This window comes from Gobio gobio (assembly GCF_949357685.1).
Source record: "Gobio gobio genome assembly, chromosome: 11".
In the NCBI taxonomy this organism is placed as follows: Eukaryota; Metazoa; Chordata; class Actinopteri; order Cypriniformes; family Gobionidae; genus Gobio; species Gobio gobio.
The window spans coordinates 48,616,100-48,635,745 of record NC_137104.1 but is presented as its reverse complement, the minus strand read 5'-3'; the positions used below and the strand labels follow the sequence as shown (position 1 = coordinate 48,635,745).

General features: G+C 39.2%; 1 protein-coding gene across 1 annotated transcript in view; it reads right to left on the bottom strand.

The window, feature by feature from the left end:
* The window catches only part of tmem170b (transmembrane protein 170B), a gene marked incomplete at its 5' end in the record, with an annotated part of 29,912 nt that overhangs the window by 5,353 nt on the left and 4,913 nt on the right, over positions 1 to 19,646 (bottom strand). Inside the window, one exon of the mRNA XM_079830187.1 lies at positions 3,111 to 3,281. Coding sequence (XP_079686313.1) covers positions 3,111 to 3,281 — 171 coding nt within the window. The remainder of the gene's footprint in view (positions 1 to 3,110; positions 3,282 to 19,646) is intronic.

Below are 19,646 nucleotides of genomic sequence, written 5' to 3'. Positions count from 1 at the left end.
GGGTGACCAAACGTCCTGTTTTCCCAGGACATGTCCTGTTTTCAAGTCCTACTTTAAATGTATTGAAATTAATAAGGAATCTTTGAGGTAAATTCGAGTATCATTTGAGTATCTCATTGCTGGGCCGAGTGTCCTGGTTTTCGGAAATCAAAATATGGTCACCCTAATATCATAATCTAGCTTGACTCCTATAACTATTTTTTACTTTCTTCTCTGACCCTTACAATTAAACACTGCTACTGTTTTCTTCTATATGTAAATTATCTCTCTTATGACCATCTTCGGATATGAAACGAGTCACAACATGCCCACCAAGTTGCTGAAAACTGGAAACATGAGTTGATACAGTATATAAATGAAAATATTTCCACCAAAAATCACTTTAGTCTGACTCAGTAATTGATGTTCTCTAAGCAAACATCTGACTTATTAGATGTTGAAGTGACATGATTCAATGTGTTTGTTTAAAAGCCTGTTTGTAGTTTAAAGAGCTAGTTCACTCAAAAATGAAAATCCTGTCATTAATTACTCACCCTTGTGTAGTTTCAAACCTGTTAGACTTTCGTTCATTTTTGAAACACAAATGAAGATCTTTTTTAATTTCTTAAAAAAGAATCTGAGAGCTTTCCGTCTCTCCATTGACAGCTAGATCGTAAAACTAATTTATATGAATTGAGCGGTATAGTCCAAATTTTCTGAGGAGACACGATCACTTTAAATGATAAACAGATTGAATTTAGGCTTTCATTCACATATAAACATTGACAACTCAGATATCTGTTATGTTAAATAGAAGCTCAAGCATGTTCGCTTGACGTGCGAGAACCAATGAGGTTCATTCTCCTGTTACACAACACATTTGAGCTTCAGCAAGAACCAATGAGGTTAATTCTCGCGTTACGCAGCACGTTTGAGCTTCAGTAAGAACCAATGAGGTTTGTTCTCGCAAGCAGGTTCGGTTGAGCTTCTGTTTATGTTCACTGATCAATGTATATATTTGAATAAAAGCATAAATTAAATCTGTTCATCATATAAAGTGATCGATTCTCTTCAGAATATTTGGACTAAATCGCTCAATTCATATGAATTTAGAACTTTTTGAAATGTCAAAGTGGTAGTTGTGTAACTGTCAATGGAGAGACAGAAAGCTCTCAGATTTCATCAAAAAGATCTTCATTTGTGTTCTGAAGATGAACGAACGTCTTATGGGTTTGGAATGACAGGGTGAGTAATTGATGACATTTTTTTTTATTTTTGGGTAAAATTAACCCGTTAATGTATACAGTGTGTATATGAATATTAATGTATACAGCTGTGTGTGATAGAGCCACACACACACACACACACACACACACTCTCTCTCTCTTTCTCTCTCTCTCTCTCTGCCAGATCCATATTAATTAAAGACCTCTGGGAACGGGCACTTCAGCATAGGGTTATTTTTGAATCAAACTCTATTTGTGCCGACTGGAGAACAGCTAACAGCTAGTTCATTGCCCAACTAAACAATGTCCTTAAAGCATATTCCATTCTAATGCATTTTATCAGTCTCAGATACTCTCTAAATACCACTCTGAACACTTTAGCAACTGCATAGCAACACCCCAGCAACCTCCCAGAACCCACTAACATCATGCCGGTGAATTTTGTAACAATGTAAAAATCTAGTTGGATCATAAACATTTTCCAGTCTCACAGTGATTTGATTACAACAGCAAAATTGTGCATAAATGAATCATGCACATCAGGCACGTGCAGAGGGGGGGGGGCTTTGGGTGCTCGAGCCCCTGCCCTTTTTCAAAATGAATCAAAAGTGCCCCTCTCAGACAAAATCAATGATAATATCGTGGTCAATAAAACTAAATAAATGTGATTATTATAACATGACAATGTATACAACATTGTCGTAGTAACGAACGGCTCAAAAGTCCGACAATTTCTGTTGAGGCATTGCCATAACGCGTTGCTATGGGTCGCGTGCGTTTTGATTGACTGCTGATTTTCCACTGTTCGGAAACGGCTCTCGAGCCATATATGGTCCTTTCAGAGAGCGTGTGTCCTTACGGGAAAAAATAAACCAATATTTTTTTTTCCCATCCATAATCAGAGCTAATGTGTTGATTTAATTACAAATATATATATTATATATTTTAAAGTATTACACAATTCACCAATGCCCGTTTGTCATGTATATACACCAACCAATCGTGATCTGGCAAAGCTGTTCTTATTCATAAATCGGTTGAAAATTACATGGACAGACGAACTAACGTTTGTGGAACGATATCCTGCGGTTTGTCTCATTTTATAAATTGCATCACTGACAAAATGGATTTCAACTGACAACAAACAAATCTGCACAAAACCATTCAGCAGCAAAAGTCGCATTAATGGTTAGTGTTAAATTCACTTGTATTTATGTATATTGATACACCGTTAACTATTTCATGAAACTATCAAAGTTAACAAAACCCAAGTGCCACCGGCTCCTACAGGCCTATTATGTGAAGTGTAGGCTGGCGAAATGGTGACGTGAAACGACTTTATTATATTACCATTTTTTAATATTATGCAGCATTATGAAAGAAGTCTCTTATGTTCATCAAGCCTGCATTTTTTTGATAAAAAACAGCAATATTGTGAAATATTATTAAAATAATGGTTTTCTATTTTAAAATCATTTAAAATATAATTATTATATTTATTCCTGTGATCACAGCTGGATTTTCAGCATCATTACTCCACTCTTCAGTGTCACATGATCATTCAGAAATCACTCTAATATGAGGATTTGATGTCAATGATGGAAACTGTGATAATCTTTTCAAGATTCTTTGATAATAAAAAGTTAAAAAGAACATAATGAAATAATATTTCACAATATTTTTTTCTGTATTTTTGATTAAATAAATGCAGGCTTGATGAGCATAAGGATATATATATATATTATTGCCCCTTTTTTACATTTGAGCCCCTGCCCCTGAAGAACTCTCTGCACGGCCCTGATGCACATAAAGACCGTTCATGTTGTGTTTGAGAACATGCACACTTAATGTACTAATATTGGCCATAAAGGCTGATAAGAAAAGCAGAAGTGTGTGAGTACTGACTGGTGATGACCCCTCCGGTGAGAGAGGCCAGGAAGCCCACGCTGATGAGCACCAGTGTGATGAGCCGTCCTCTTTTATGACGCTGCAGCGTCACACACATCAGCAGACCCACCGCACTGTGAACGAACAGAGATGAGAATAGACACCACAGGAACACCCAGTACCACATTTCTGCAGAGATAAAACACACACAGACAGAGAGTGAGAGAGAGAACAAACTGGTTAGAAAGTTATCTGGTTTCAAAAATACAGCATTTCATTCAGGAAGCACATGCATCAATATGTCGGTTGCATGGCAATCCTATTTTATGTAAAAATGTTAAACTTCTTCGATCCAAGAATTATCCAAAAAAAAAAGATAAAAACAGTCCTGATGCATACTGTGCACATAAAGCAGATTGCAAAAGTAGTATAGTAGTATATTTTAAATCATGCATAATTACTAATAACAAAATTTCTTTGCAACAATTTGTGCATGTTCTTTTTTTCTTATAAAAAAAGTTCTGCTTTCGGCTTCTTGAGTGAAGAGGAACTGCAAAGTGAGGAACCTCTGTTAAAAGGAACACTAACACACAGTTCTGCAACACACTTGCAACTTTTGTTATGAGATCACATTAATCTGTCATTTCTTTGAATTACTTTCTTATACCTTTTTATGTGATTTTACATTTATTCACCTTCATCTCACACCCAGACTTTCAATCTCAAAATACGAAAAATGTATTGTACACAAACTATGACTGTCACAGAGGTGGACAGTAACTAAGTAAATGTACTTAAGTACACTTTTTGAGTATCTGTACTTTACTTGAGTATTGTTTTTTCTGGAAACTTATGACTTTAACTTCACTACATTTGAAAGACAAATATTGTACTTGTTACTCCACTACATTTCTATCAAGGTCCTTGAAGACGGGAGTTGTTTCTGTAGCAGCTTTGAAATCACTGGATGATTTTTTTCTTCTATAAAATAAAAAAAAAGCTTTTTGCAGATAGCCTATCAGTAATCACTCTTGTAGGGTCATGTGAAGTTTCCCAACAGTCAGTTTATAGCAAAATAAAAGAAGGCGGTTCCTCGGCGCAGTGTATGTACCCATGGCCATACTTAGAAAGTATGTTTCAGTTTTCTGAAAAGATTAAAGATTAGTTTAGTTGGCATACACTTGATGCATGTCTCATAAAATATTCAAAAATGTAAACGTCTGGGAGAAAGAGAAGAGCAGACATATGGATGAAACTGAAAAAGATTGATGACGTGAAGAAGAGCTCAGTTCAGTGTTTTTTTGTGTGCGCACACAGAAAGCTGCCTCTCAGATGCCAGAGCACGAGTGCTGAATAGAGCTCTCTTTTGCGTTGTTGTGGTCTTGAACAGACCAATATACACAAAATGGTATTCACGTAAACAAAGTAGTTTATGTCTTAAGTGAACGTAAACAGTTGGGAGAATATCGGATGTGAATCAGTGTATAGGATCCGTCCATTCAGCCTTAAAGAGACAGCAGCTTTGTAAAGAGCTTTGTAGCTTTTATACAAGTATTGAAATTAGTTTACGGTAGTCGTAAGCTAGCAGGAAGGATGTAGCATCATTGACTGGCTTAAACCACCATGATGGCACAGTGCGCATTCATATGGCAATGCAACAGCAATATATAATTTACTTTTGATACTTAAGTACTTTTAAAAACAAGTACTTTTGTACTTTTACTTAAGTAAAAAGCTGTTTTTACAACTTTCACTTGTAACGGAGTAATATTTGACCAGTAGAACTTTTACTTTTACTCAAGCAATGGAGTTGTGTACTTTGTCCACCTCTGCACCACAAAAAAAAAATTGTGCAAAAAATGCATCACAAAAATAAATAGCAGCACAACTGTTTTCAAAATTGATCCTAATGTTTCATGAGCATCAAATCATGATTTCTGAAGGTTCATGTGACACTGGAGTAATAATGCTGAAAATTCAGCTTTGATCACAGGAATAAATTACATTTTAATATATATTTACATAGAAAACAGCTATTTTAAACTGTAATAATATTTCACAATATACATTTTTTTCTGTATTTTTGATTTTAAAAAATGCAGCCTTGTGAGCAGAAGAGACAAGAAACCATTAACTGCAATGAGGTAAAAAGGTAAATATCACCTGTGCTTTCTTCTGTGTCATTTCCAATCAAGCTGTAATTTTGTCAAATTATGCAAAGCATGAAAATAGAATTAATTGTGTGTGTGACCGTGTGTTTAGCCATAGCGAGACAAATGAATGAGTCAGTCCAAAATGATTAAAATGATAATATTAAATGAATTAATTCATAAATTAAATAAAAGCAGGAGGGAAAAAAGACACAAAAATGACAATTCACAAAGTAAATTAAATAAATAAAAATGTTATAAACGTCCACAAGACCAAATATGCCCATAGTAGAAATGCTTGTGAGAGTCTCGATTCAGAACACATCGTAACAGAGCAGAACACACTGTATTTATAACAGTGAACCTCTCCCACTATCACCAACCTCGCTTTCTCATAAACTGTCTGGTCCACTTTCATATACTCTCTCGCTTTAACACTCCATATACGTCTCTCAGTCCTCCGTTGGCTTGGAGACAGTTATTATTTAAGTGCCTTGTCCACACAGATCAGAGGAGAGTAAATGGACAGTTTGGCTCCACTGAGAGAGAATCAGACGGCTCTGGATCGTTCCAGAAGATTCCAGGACATGAGTACTTTACTCAACAACGAAACTGATTATCAAACTGCTGTTGTCATGAACTCTGGGAAATGCAGCTCCACATAAATGAAAAAATGCTTGAGAAACCACACGCTCGGGCAGAAATACTGCTGACAGCCGTAATTTAACATGTCAAAGCGAACACGTCAAATAATGAACTGCATAGCTGCACATGAACGCTGTATAGTGCTGAATACAGCGTTTGTACCCTGAAGCATGAAGAGACGTTATGCCATTAGCACCCTGTGTGTGTTCATTGAACACGGAAATTAATTTCCAGAATCATTCCTCCAGTCTTTAGTGTCACATGACGCTTCAGAAATCATTCTAATATGCTGATTTTCTGCTCATAAAACATTTCTGATTATTATAAATGTGAAAAAAACATTTTTGCTGCGTAATATTTTTGTGGAAACTGGGACTGTTCAGTATATTTTTTGAATGAAATGAATACTTTTATTCAGCAAAGACACATTCAATTGCTCAAAAGTGACAGCAAAGACTTTTTTATAATTTTACAAAAGATTTTTATACAAAGATAAATGCTGCTCTTTTGAACTGTCTTTTGATCTAAACTATTCATCAAAAGAATCCTGAAAAAAAAAAATTCTTGAGCACCTCAAGAGTATTCTCAGCTAGAATGATTTATAAATTCTGATCTTTGTGGGGACTCTCCATAGATGTAATGGTTTTTATACTGTACAAACGATATCTTCTCTCCCCTTACACTAACCCAACCCCTAAACCTACCCATCACACAAAACTTTCTGCATTTTTACATTTTCAAAATAATCACATTCGGTATGATTTATAAGCAGTGATGCCAGTACTTACTTAGTACTTACTTAGTAACGCGTTACTCTAATCGGACTACTTTTTTCCAGTAACGAGTAATCTAACGCGTTACTATTTCCAAACCAGTAATCAGATTAAAGTCACCGTGAGTTACTATTTTTGTCATTTTCCTTAGTAAAAATATATATTTTTGCATTCTTCTTGCGTCTCAGGGAGAGTATTTATGTTAAGTGAAGTCAAGAAAGACGGTCTTTATTACATTTTTTATTAAAGCATGTTTTTTTTTTCAGGAAATATTTTTTAATTTCAACTTAAAATGTCAGGAGAGACATTTTTGAATGTTACTGTTAAAAGTGCACTTCCAATAAAGTGAGTGTTGGCAAAAACGGTTGTCATTTTAATGTTAAGGCGGCAGGGTTGTTGTCGGCAACTGCTGAATGTAACTAATAAAGTAACTTGTAATCTAACTTAGTTACTTTTAAAATCAAGTAATCTGTAAAGTAACTAAGCTACTTTTTAAAGGAGTAATCAGCAATCAGATTACTTTTTCAACATAACTGTGGCAACACTGTTTATAAGCTTGTTTCCTAGGGGACTTCAATTTATGTCCCCACAGTAACACGAGTCCCCATGAGTCTGTGTGCATTCAGGTTGAAGTCCCCACATGCGCGCACACACACACACACACACACACACACACACACACACACACACACACACACACACACACACACACACACACACACACACACACACACACACACACACACACACACACACACACACACACACACACACACACACACACACACACACACACACACACACACACACACACACACACACACATGTTTGTTTTTGTGAAATGTGAGGACATTCCATAGGCGTAATGGTTTTTATACCGTACAAACCGTATTTTCTATCCCCTTACAAGCCAGCAAACAAACTGGGTCAGAGATTGCAGATTCTACCCAAACTAAAAAGCCTCAGGATCCATCTAAAAAGCTGGATAGACCTCAATTGGATAGACCTACAACCAATCAGATCAACGGAATAAGTGATGTATGTTGATAGAGACGCATAGTTGTCAACAGAACTCAACTGCACGCATGCTGGAAGAAGTAGCAGAAGAAGAAGATGAGTGTAAACGATCTTTGCTGGCGTTGTAAAAAGAATTTAAGGATACACGGAGTACTTACCAACACGATCATCATTTTTGAGAGAAATAGTAAAGGTGAATGCATAAACTAACAAGTTCTCAGTTTAGGATTAGAACGAATTAATCCCAAGCACTCTTTTGTGACGTGGATGATTACTTTACTGTTGTTCATCATCATATAAAGCCCGCCCTGACAATTTGATTGGTCCGAACAGCTCTGGTTCGAGCATAGTTGCTCCACAACGGATCAAATACAGACCAAACTGATCAAATGTTGTGGGCGGGGCTAAGTTCGGCTGCAATCCATGCTACCCATCCAGGTTAGTGCACACACATTAGGAGTAGTGATTAGTGAACACAGACTGCAAACACACACCTGGAGCAGTGGGCAGCCATTTTTGCTGTGTCGCCCGGGGAGCGATTGGGGGTTAGGTGCCTTGCTCAAGGGCACCTCATGCATTTCCTGCCGGTATTAAGAATCTAACTCGCAACCTTCAGGTTACCAGGCTGACTCGCTAACCATTTGGCCATGACTAAGCATCACCTATGTGCAAAGACACCCATGCCACTGTGTAATCCAGACTAAAGACTGACACACAAACACAACGTATTGATTAAGCTATAAGCTGCCGCTCACATGCTAAGTGAGACGTAACGCCCAGACAGAGAAGCCCTTTGTGCTGGAGGTCCGTAAACACTACATGCACACACACCTCACTATATGAATGGACAAACAACAGCAACACAGAGACGTACATCTAACTGTGTGTTATCAGTCAACTGAGCCAGACTGGGCAGAAAAGCCTCAGAGCCATGCTGTGCCACGAACTCAGCTGCAGTTCTGAGGTCAGGTGGTGGCACTGTCTAACAAAAACCACAGATAACACACTGAGAAAGTTTAGCAATGAGACGCAGGGAAACACACAGACATACTTGAAGAGGTAGAGAGAGTGAGAAAGACTTAAGCACAGAGATATAGAAGGAGCAAAACTGAATGACGCTGATGGAAATGATTCCTTCAATGAATGTACTACTGACCCACATTGCCAGTTACTACAGAGAGACACTCGTTTATACCCACAAATGCATATAAAACTACTAAACCATGAAGAAGCAAACACCAAACAGAAACACGTGACAGGTTATGGTAGGTTACTCGAATTATATAACAACATAGATAATCAGGATATATTTTTGAAGGTTGCAAAGAAAAAGGGGGAGGGCTCAATGTAAAGCGTTTGGCTTGTGAAAAAGCCCTCTTTAAACGCTGTGGACACTCATCATGTCAACAAAGCAGTTTCCGAGGTGACAAAAAGCCTCTTTTGTCAGGCTGTCAACAGCCACAGACAGTTCAATGTTCTTCAACATCAGCACAGGACAAACAGCCAAAATTCTTATTCCGATTAAGCACGCACACATAAACAAACACGATAACCTAGCGCTATCTAACTCTGTGGCGTACAGCAGTAAACACAGCCAAATGCTAAATGAGATAATGTTCACCAAACAAGAAGTAGCAAAGTTGTCACACATCTCCACTGCTAGGGTTAGCAGCCTTTCACACAGGAAACTCAATAGCTGCATACTGAGAAAACTACAACTTTATTAGGGATATAATTGGAGTTTCTATGTTGATTTCACAGTGAGATACTATTACAAGCAGTGTCTGGCAGACGATAAAATGGCAAAACCCCACAGACTTACACTGAAAAGGGACATTAGCAACAACCCTAGCGATCACCCACAACCCCTAATGTTCTGAGTTTTTTCACAGGAAACAAGTTCTCGTTAGAAATATATATATATATATATATTCTTGGTTTTGGAATATGCACTAACATGTTTTTTATGAATTATGAATCCTTTAATTCAGCAAGGATTAAGCATTAAATTAAATCAGCATTAAATTGATCGAAAGTGACACTGAAGACGTTTATAATTAGGGCTGTACGATTATGACAAAAAACATAATTGTCGATTATTCCCTTGTAATTGCGGTTATTAATTATGATGATCACATTTTCAATTTACATTGAATGACCTTTTAAATAACTTTATACTCAATGTTGTGCAAGTTACTTCCAAACTGTAATACATTATAGATTGGATAGGTTACTAGGGCTGCACAATATATCGGAATTATCGAAATATCGTAAATGTACATATCGCAATATGCATATCGTAAGGGTACGCAATATCTGAATGATTTTAATAGGCTACATCAACATTGTGAAAAGTGTACGTTTTAGGTTGACCAATATAGCAGAGAATAGACTGGGCACACGACTGTTACTTTTGTGACTTGCTTGACGTCAAAAAGGGTTATTAAACGCAATAACTTGAAAAAACAACTCCTTGCAGTCTCACGCAGTCTGCTGTCTGACACACACACCGAAACATGCGCACAAACCGTTCTTTTTTCCATGTCTTGTTACACACTCGAACTGTCAAATACACAGTTTTGTCAAAATGGCTGTCTTGATGAGTATTCATGTAAACAACACGGTTGGTTATGCTTTAAGTGAAAGATATCAGTTGGGGAAAGAAATAGATTTTACACACTTAAAGCAATATCGTATCGCATATCGAATATCGCATTATTTAACAAGGATATCGCATTTTTCTTCAATATCGCACAGCCTCACTTGTTACTGTTATTTAAAAGTAATTAGTTACCTTACAATATTACTGTCTCAGAATTGCAATGTGTTACATTACTCCTGTATTACTTTTGAGTTACTTTCACCAAAATAACTACAGAAGTAGAACTTAACTTTCTAAAATGACAAAATGTAGGAAAAAACAGAGCATTTTACATCCAGTAGAAGGCGATATGATGTAGCATAATGACTGTGGGCTATCCAGGCTACTAACATAGCATATACTTGGCTAAGTGAAGGCTCAAGACAATGCAAGAAAGGATGACAGACAGAATCACAAACGATCCAAGTCTGTTAAAAGTATGGTAGAGGTAAAGTGATTATCTGGCAATATGTGGGAATAGCTTGGGTCTATTCATATTAGACACAACAGAACTGTGTAAACTCTAATGCCATGACAAGATGCTCATTTGTTCTTTTCTTATTGGTGTCATTATTTTATTGTCTTTAAATTCGAGAGGTTCACAACACAAAACCGCCATGCACAAAGTGCAAGAGATGTGTTTTAAATTGCTAGTGCTATTTCGCTACATCGATTGTTCTGTCAGTTTTAGACAAAGGTTGCATTTGACTGCATTTGGATATTACTTTCTTCTTGTCAAGATAAGTAATGCGCATACGTCCATCTCGCGAATGTACAGTCGTCTTCTGCCATCTTCATCCATTAAGCCTTGTTTACTTTCGTTTTGCTGACTGCGCGCGCCTCGTCCGTTTGCGTTGGTGTTTATACTCGACACGCTCGCCGTTGTGCTATTCTTTGAAAAGCCTTTTTTAGCCACTTTTCTACTGGCCAGCGCGCTGTCATTTAGTCTTTATTTACAAACGTGGACACCACAACTTACTTGCATTTTTCATCCGTTGTCTTGCGGTCTTACTGTCTCTTTTTTTGTTGTTGTTGAACAATTTAATTTTGGGCTAAAAGTGTGCTGTGATGCGAGAGTACTGAACATGTACCGAGTAAAATATTACTGAAAATGAATTAGTAATGCCAAGGTAATATAATAACAGCAAAAGGTAATATGTTACTGCACTCAAAAAATAACTCATTGGACAAACTCAATTTAATTGAGGGCAGGTTTTCCATTCAATAAATATGTGTAGCCCCAACTCATAAAAAAAACGAATGTCATGCAATGAAATGTAATTGAGTTGGTCCAACTCAATTTGATCAAATACAGTTTAAATGATATGTATATACTTATAGCATGACTTTTTTATACTTGTCAAACTTAAATTAAAACATTTCATTTAAAAAATCAATTATAAGCAGTTTCATTCATCATCATACACAATGTATATAATGAAAATATAAGAAAAGAGGTGTCACTCCTGACATTAGCATAGATGTTTGCTGAGTGCCCACAGCCTAAGCACAGGCGCCACTCTTCAGGTAACCACAAAATTAAAAAAAAACATTACAGAAACTCCTTTAAATGTCCAAAATAACTAAACATTAAACACTAACATCATGTTTCCCTTTACAGAAAAACACATAAAATAACACTTTAATCCCTAAATTTACTCTCCTAATGGAGTCCCTTGCAAAGCATGCATGGAACTACAGATCCCCTGCCCAGTTAGTTGTGTCGACACAAATATTTAATGTAGTTTTAACACAACTTAATTAAGTAAACTTCAGTTTTAAATATATTAGATTGATTGAACACAATTAAATTAGGTTGTGACAAAATTAGATATGTTTAAGTAAAGTGAACAGAATTTTAATGTTTGATTGAAGCAACTGGATGCCATATTTTTATATGAAAATAAACAAGCTGAAAACACTTTTAATGCTTTTCTATAGCATTAAGCCTCAAATGTCAACTATATATTGGTTTGGTTTCTTCTTTAAATAAAAAAAGTAAAAATATGCACGGTATTATAATGTTATACTAAAACTAAAAATAAAACCATTGGAGGAAAAAACCCTTAAGATAACATGTAGAAAGAAAAAAAACCCCACAAAAGTGGTTTCCTTTTTTTTTTTTTGTAATTGCACCTTTGAACGATTATGTGATTGTGGCATCCGTAATTGTAATCATGATTAGACATTTGATTATTTGTGCAGGGCTATTTATAATGTTACAACCGAATTCCATTTCAAATAAATGCTGTTCTTTTAACTTTCTATTCACCAAAGAATCCTGACAAAAAGGGTTTTCACAAAAATATTAAGCAGCACAACTGTTTTTAACATTGATAATAAGAGATGTTTCTTGAGCAGCAAATTAGGATATTATAGAACGATTTCTGAAAGATCGCGTGACCCTGAAAACCAACGTTTCTGAGAACACACACTGTTTACCCAAAGGCACAAACAACAGCTAAGTAGGCAGAAGTCTGTCTCCTTCATAAACAGCAGAAGGAAATGAAATGACAAAATAGGCTTGTTTCACTGGCCAAAACAGGAAACACCATTAACTATCCTCCGGAGTCATAATCTCCCTACATTCTCTGGAGTCTCTGTGCTTTTGCACCTGCGCTGTTCCTTCACATCATCACAAAGAGAGACGTCTACTGCGTCACACATCTGAACACAGCTGTCTCTGTCAGCGGCGGGGGCTTTTGAGCTGCATGTTCCGACCACAGCTTGAGGTGCCACCTCATCCCATCGTGTTCTACGGCCAAACATTTATATTTGATCATTATTTACTCACCCTTCATTTCTTTCCAAACCCGTATTATAAAAAATGTGTGGTATTTTCATCGTGCTTTTTTCACCCTGCCCTGTTTTTATTTAGAAATACACTATATTGACAAAAGTTTTGGGATGCCTGCTTTTCCATGCACATGAACTTTAATGACATCCCATTCTTAATCCGTAGGGAGTTATATGGAGTTAATATGGAGTTGGTCCACCCTTTTCACCTAGAACAGCTTCAACTCTTCTGGGAAGGCTTTCCACAAGGTTTAGGAGTGTGTTTATGGGAATTTTTGACCATTCTTCTAGAAGCGCATTTTGAGAGGTCAGGCACTGATGTTGGACGAGAAGGCCTGGCTCGCAGTCTCCGCTCTAATTCATCCCAAAGGTGTTCTATCGGGTTGAAGTCAGGACTCTGTGCAGGCCAGTCAAGATCCTCCACACCAAACTCGCTCATCCATGTCTTTATGGATCTTGCTTTGTGCACTGGTGCAGTCATGTTGGAACAGGAAGGGGTCATCCCCAAATTGTTGCCATAAAATTAGAAGCATGAATTTATCCAAAATGTCTTGGTGTGCTGAAGCATTAAGAGTTCCTTTCACTGCAACTAAGGGGCCAAGCCCATCCCCTTAAAAACAACATCACGCCAACGGTACCTATTTTCTGTACTTTTGGGATGTTTACATAAATAACTGTAAAGAACCTGTAAGTCATTTATAAAAGTGTTATTGACATTATGCCAGAGCTGCCCTGGTCACTGTCTGCCATTGTCTGTGATGTTTGATTACTGTAATATTTACTAGTAAATAGTAGCCTACTAGGTACTTAATTTAATTAATAAAAACAACCATACTATTATTTTTTCTTTTAAATTTAATTTCTATGAAAAGATTTCCCACAAATTATGTGTTATGTATTTTCTGGTAATCAAATGAAGACATTAGACATTCATTTAACTGACCTTTTTGGTCAAACAAAGTGCTGTACAACTGAGATTTATTAAAATTATTATTATTATATTTTAATTAAAATATTTATTTAAAAAAATATTTAAAAAAAACATAAAAAAAATTAAGTTTTGATGATTTATTATTATTACATTGAGACGTATCTAAATTCTACTGTACAACAGTGATGTATTTGTCAAGTTAGCCAAACTTTTATTTTGACGGGTTGCCATGAATTTGAGTTTCTGTGTGCATTATGATATGATGATAGTTTTTCTCATGCTCATGAAGTGACTCAGTGGCTCTGGAGATGACGTTCGTGTCCTCACAAGGATAAATTCGCCCCGACAAGCCGCCCCGATAGTGACCAAGATGGCGGCGCGAGTAGATCGCGAGGCTCAGCGTCTCTCCAGATTCTGCAATTTTGCGGTATTTTTCCTGTTCTTCTCGGGTCTGTTCGCACAGAACAGTTGTGCCTTTACATCGTACACCCGCGCTGAGCTTTTGGATATTGGTTTGCGAATTTCCGACAGTTTTATGGACAATCTACAACTCCTTCCTGAGATCGCTAAGACACCGGTGACTCTGCACTCTACCCGGCCGGGCGGAAGTGCACGCAGACGGCGGCGTGATCGTAAACAAAGGCGAGGGAGACGTGGAGGAACGCGTGCTAAGCTAACGCTTACTCCTCATCGGCTCTCTTTACCCAGCATTTTCCTTGCCAATGTACGGTCGCTAGTGAACAAAATGGAGGAGATTCGACTCAGCATCACACACAGTAAGAAACTTTTGAACTGTAACGTCCTAATATTCACGGAAACCTGGTTAAACAGCGGAATACCGGACACCGCTATCGAGCTAGCGGGACGCCACACACTCCGGGCGGATAGAACATTAGATGGCTCTGGGAAGAGCAGAGGGGGTGGATTGTGCATTTATATTAACAAAGCTTGGTGCACAAACTCTGCTATTGTTGGGAGTCATTGTTCAGCTAACCTGGAGTTTCTCATGGTTAAATGTAGACCGTTTTATCTACCGCGGGAGTTCACCTCCACTATTATCACTGCAGCCTATATTCCCCCGGATGCTGATGCCAAGCTTGCTATGAAAGAACTTCACGCAGCCATCAGTAAACAACAGACTGATCACCCGGAAGCTGCGTTTATTGTTGCAGGTGACTTTAATCACTCAAACTTAAAGTCAGTGCTACCCAAGTTTCACCAGCATGTTTCCTGCCACACCAGAGGAAACAAAACCTTAGACCATGTTTACACAAACATGGCCGGAGCTTACGTTGCGACACCCCTCCCCCACCTGGGACAGTCAGATCACCTTTCTTTGTTTCTCAGACCCAAATATTCACCCCTCATCAACCGCGTGAAGCCATCAATGAAAACCATCAAGGTGTGGCCTGCGGGGGCAGACTCCACACTCCAGGAAAGGTTTCTAAACACAGACTGGAGTATGTTTGCTTCTCAAGCCACCAGTGGCGCTCACACGGACATTGACTCCTACACCTCCTCAGTATTGGATCATATCAATACCACCATCGACAGTGTTACAACCCAGAAACAGATCACCACATACCCAAATCAGAAGCCTTGGATGAACAGGGAAGTGCGACTCCTGCTGAAGTCACGCAACACTGCTTTCAGATCAGGTGATGCACAAGCCTACAGTACATCCAGAGCAAACCTGAAGAGGGGCATCAAAAAGGCCAAGCACTGCTACAAGCTTAAGATTGAGGGTCACTTTTCCAACTCTGACCCTCGACGCATGTGGCAGGGCATTCAGGCCATCAGTGACTACAAACCCACCCACTCCACCCCCGCAGCCACTGATGTCAACTTCCTGAATGAGCTAAATTACTTTTATGCTCGTTTTGAAAGAGACAACAGAGAAACTGCCACCAAGCTCAAACCCTCAGCTGACCCACCAATCACACTCTCCACCACAGATGTCTGCAAGTCACTGAGCCGGATCAGCGCGCACAAGGCTGCTGGACCAGACAACATCCCTGGACGTGTGCTCAGGGCATGTGCGGAGCAGCTCGCTGGGGTTTTTACAGACATTTTCAACCTGTCTCTCGCCCAAGCAGCTGTACCATCATGCTTTAAACGCACTTCCATTGTGCCAGTGCCGAAACACTCCAGCCCGAGGTGCCCTAATGACTACCGCCCTGTAGCACTCACACCCATCGTCATGAAGTGCTTTGAGCGGCTGGTCCTGGAACACCTAAAAGACTCTATACCATCCACATTGGACTCACACCAGTTTGCCTACCGCAGCAATAGGAGCACAGAGGATGCCGTTTCCATGGCACTGCACTCTGTGCTCACCCATCTGGACAGTAAAAACACTTATGCACGCATGCTGTTTGTTGACTTCAGCTCAGCATTCAACACTGTCATCCCATCCAAGTTAATTGCCAAACTTGGAGACCTGGGCATCAACACTTCAATGTGTAACTGGATTTTGGACTTCCTAACTGACAGACCCCAGAATGTTCGATCAGGATCCACCTGCTCCACATCCATCACTCTTAACACTGGTGTACCACAGGGCTGTGTGCTAAGTCCGTTTCTCTACTCCCTCTTCACCTCCGACTGCAAGCCTGTGTATGGAACTAATTCCATCGTCAAGTTTGCGGACGACACTACGGTGATTGGTCTCATCAGCAACAACGATGAGACTGCCTACAGGGAAGAGATCCAGCACCTGGCCACATGGTGCGCTGATAATAACCTGCTCCTCAACACCACCAAAACGAAGGAGCTCATTGTGGACTTCAGGAAGGAGTCAAGAGGCACACACGACACCATCCACATCAATGGAATGGCTGTTGAGCGTGTCTCCAGTTTCAAGTTCCTGGGGACCCACATCTCGGCGGACATGTCGTGGACGACCAACACCTCCAGCCTGGTCAAGAAGGCTCACCAGCGCCTCTTCTTCCTGAGGACACTGAGGAAGAATCAGCTCTCCTCGGCTATCCTGGTGAACTTCTATCGCTGCGCAATAGAAAGCATCCTGACCAACTGTGTGGCAGTGTGGTATGGGAGCTGCTCTGTTGCGGAGCGCAAGGCACTGCAGCGGGTGGTGAAAACTGCCCAGCGCATCACAGGGACTCCACTGCCTGCCATCGAACACATCCAGAGGAAACGCTGTCTGCATCGAGCTCGCAGCATCCTCAAGGACTCCTCTCACCCAGCCCACAGACTGTTTTCTCTCCTGCCCTCCGGCAGGCGTTTCAGGATCCACCGGACCAGGACCAGCAGACTTAAGAACAGTTTTTTCCCCAGAGCTGTCTCTTTACTGAACTCAAACCCCCGCTGATCCACTTCCCTCATAAACTGATAACTCTCCTACCTCACATCTGCCTTCACTTTGTTATTTGCACTACTGACTGTTTATTACAGTAACAACTGTTTACCTATGCATTCTGCACCACCATACCGTAACTGGATTATGCTCATCTGCACTGCCGACTGTATTTACAGTAACAATGTTTACATTTGCATTTTGCACCGTACTTCTAACTGGAATATGCAACCACTTTCCACTGCACTTTTACACTTTCTTTCGGATAGCTCTGTCCATAATTTATTGTACTAACTTAATCCACTGCTATATTCCTCATATTAGCCTAACATATTATTGTATACCTCTAACTGTAAAATTCTGTTCAAGTAATAACCGTCTGTATATTTATTCATAGTACATAGTCACCTGTAAATTCTGTTTATAGTAATAGCCATCTGTATATTTATTCATAGTACATATTCACCTGTAAATTCTGTTTATAGTAATAGCCATCTGTATATTTATTCATAGTACATATTCACCTGTAAATTCTGTTTATAGTAATAGCCATCTGTATATTTATTCACTGTATATATTCATCTGTAAATTCAGTTCTACTTATAGTAATAACCATCTCTCTACTTATACATATTTATATATATTCAGAACATTTTTATGTCCTGCACTTACGCAACCATTGTATATATCCTGCACTTGCTGCTATTGCACTTCTGGTTAGACCTAAACTGCATTTCGTTGCCTTGTACTTGTACTTGTGTAATGACAATAAAGTTGAATCTAATCTAATCTAATCTAATCATATGATAGGCAGAGATGGAAACATGCGACCGTCACGCACGATTCTGAGAGTGAGAGTGTGTGTGAGGTAAACCCATAGACTGTAAACCACGCGTCTACACATTCATTCGCACAGAGACACGCACGATTCGTATTTAAATTGTCTTTTTGCGGTTTAATATCCACAGACACTAGTCTATATCACAATATGCGTTCTCAGGTACCGAAATTTGGTACAGATTGATTTAATGTGAATCGGTACTTGGTAGTACCGACGTAATTCGGTCGGTGCCCTTAAAGGTCCCATGGCATGACATTTTCGTTTTATGAGGTTTTTCAACATTAATATGAGTTCCCCTAGCTTGAATATTGTCCCCAAGTGGATAGAAATGTTGATCGGTGTAAACCCGAGTTCTGGCTGTCTTTCTCTGCCTTCGAGAAAATGACAGGCCAGACGAGCCAATCCTGAAGTCTCCTGGTTTGACGTCCAAGCAGGAACGGTTTCCTCCCTTTCCTCCGCCCAGAGAATCTGGCACGCCCATGCAAACGCTCGAGAGATCATTGCTTGTGAACGAGTGAATGCTGGCAGTTTCTCAGTGTTTGGATGTACAAATGAAAACAGAAGTCTTTTTTCAGTTCCTTCTGATCTGTGATCAGTGATTTCTGATGTGTAGCTAATTATTTATTATTCGTGCACACGCAGCGGCTTCTCTCTCTCCAGACAGAACGGTGTTTTCGTGTTTTCTATCTTGTGAGTCTGTTTTTGTACGTCCTCGTCGCGTCTATCTGTTCTAAAATGTGCATACAGTCATGAGTTTCTGCTCAACATCGGCAGAATCAGATCTTTATAGATAAACCTCACACACGCCGAAGCTCGGCCTTCAACATCACCGACCCCCAGTACTGCATCTGGCCCACAGCGGAGGCACCAAACGCGGCGTGAGATTAAGCAGAAGGGGGGTAAGCGTGAGCATATCCGGGCTAGCCAGCCTAGCCCCACAATAAACTGGATTACATTCGATTACTGCTGTTGTGTCTTTGTTTGTGCTGTGTACTCAACGCGCGTCACTGACGCTTTTATTTTATTTAAAAAATAATGCTATTATCAACACTTACTTTTAACTCGTTCATATCGACAGCTGTAATGGTACTTTGCATGTGTTACAAAGTTGGTAATAATGATGAAGACGGACTCGGTGTGACTGGGACTCGTGTTTATTCAGAACTCTCAGATACAAACACAGTAAACTCGCGCTGACTGACAGCGCTCTCATAACTCACTAGTTACTATAAATAACTTTGTTAGCAATCGCTGAGCTCCATCTCTGGTACATTAGTGATGTCCGGTTCGCGAACGATCTTTCTTTTGAACCAGTTCTTTTTAGTGAACCGAATCAGATCACCAAATCGGACTGAATCGTTCTAAACGGTTCGCGTCTCCAGTCAGCGCTGATCCATAATTTACTAAAGTTACTAACTTTCTGACATGAGTGACAGTCCCTCCG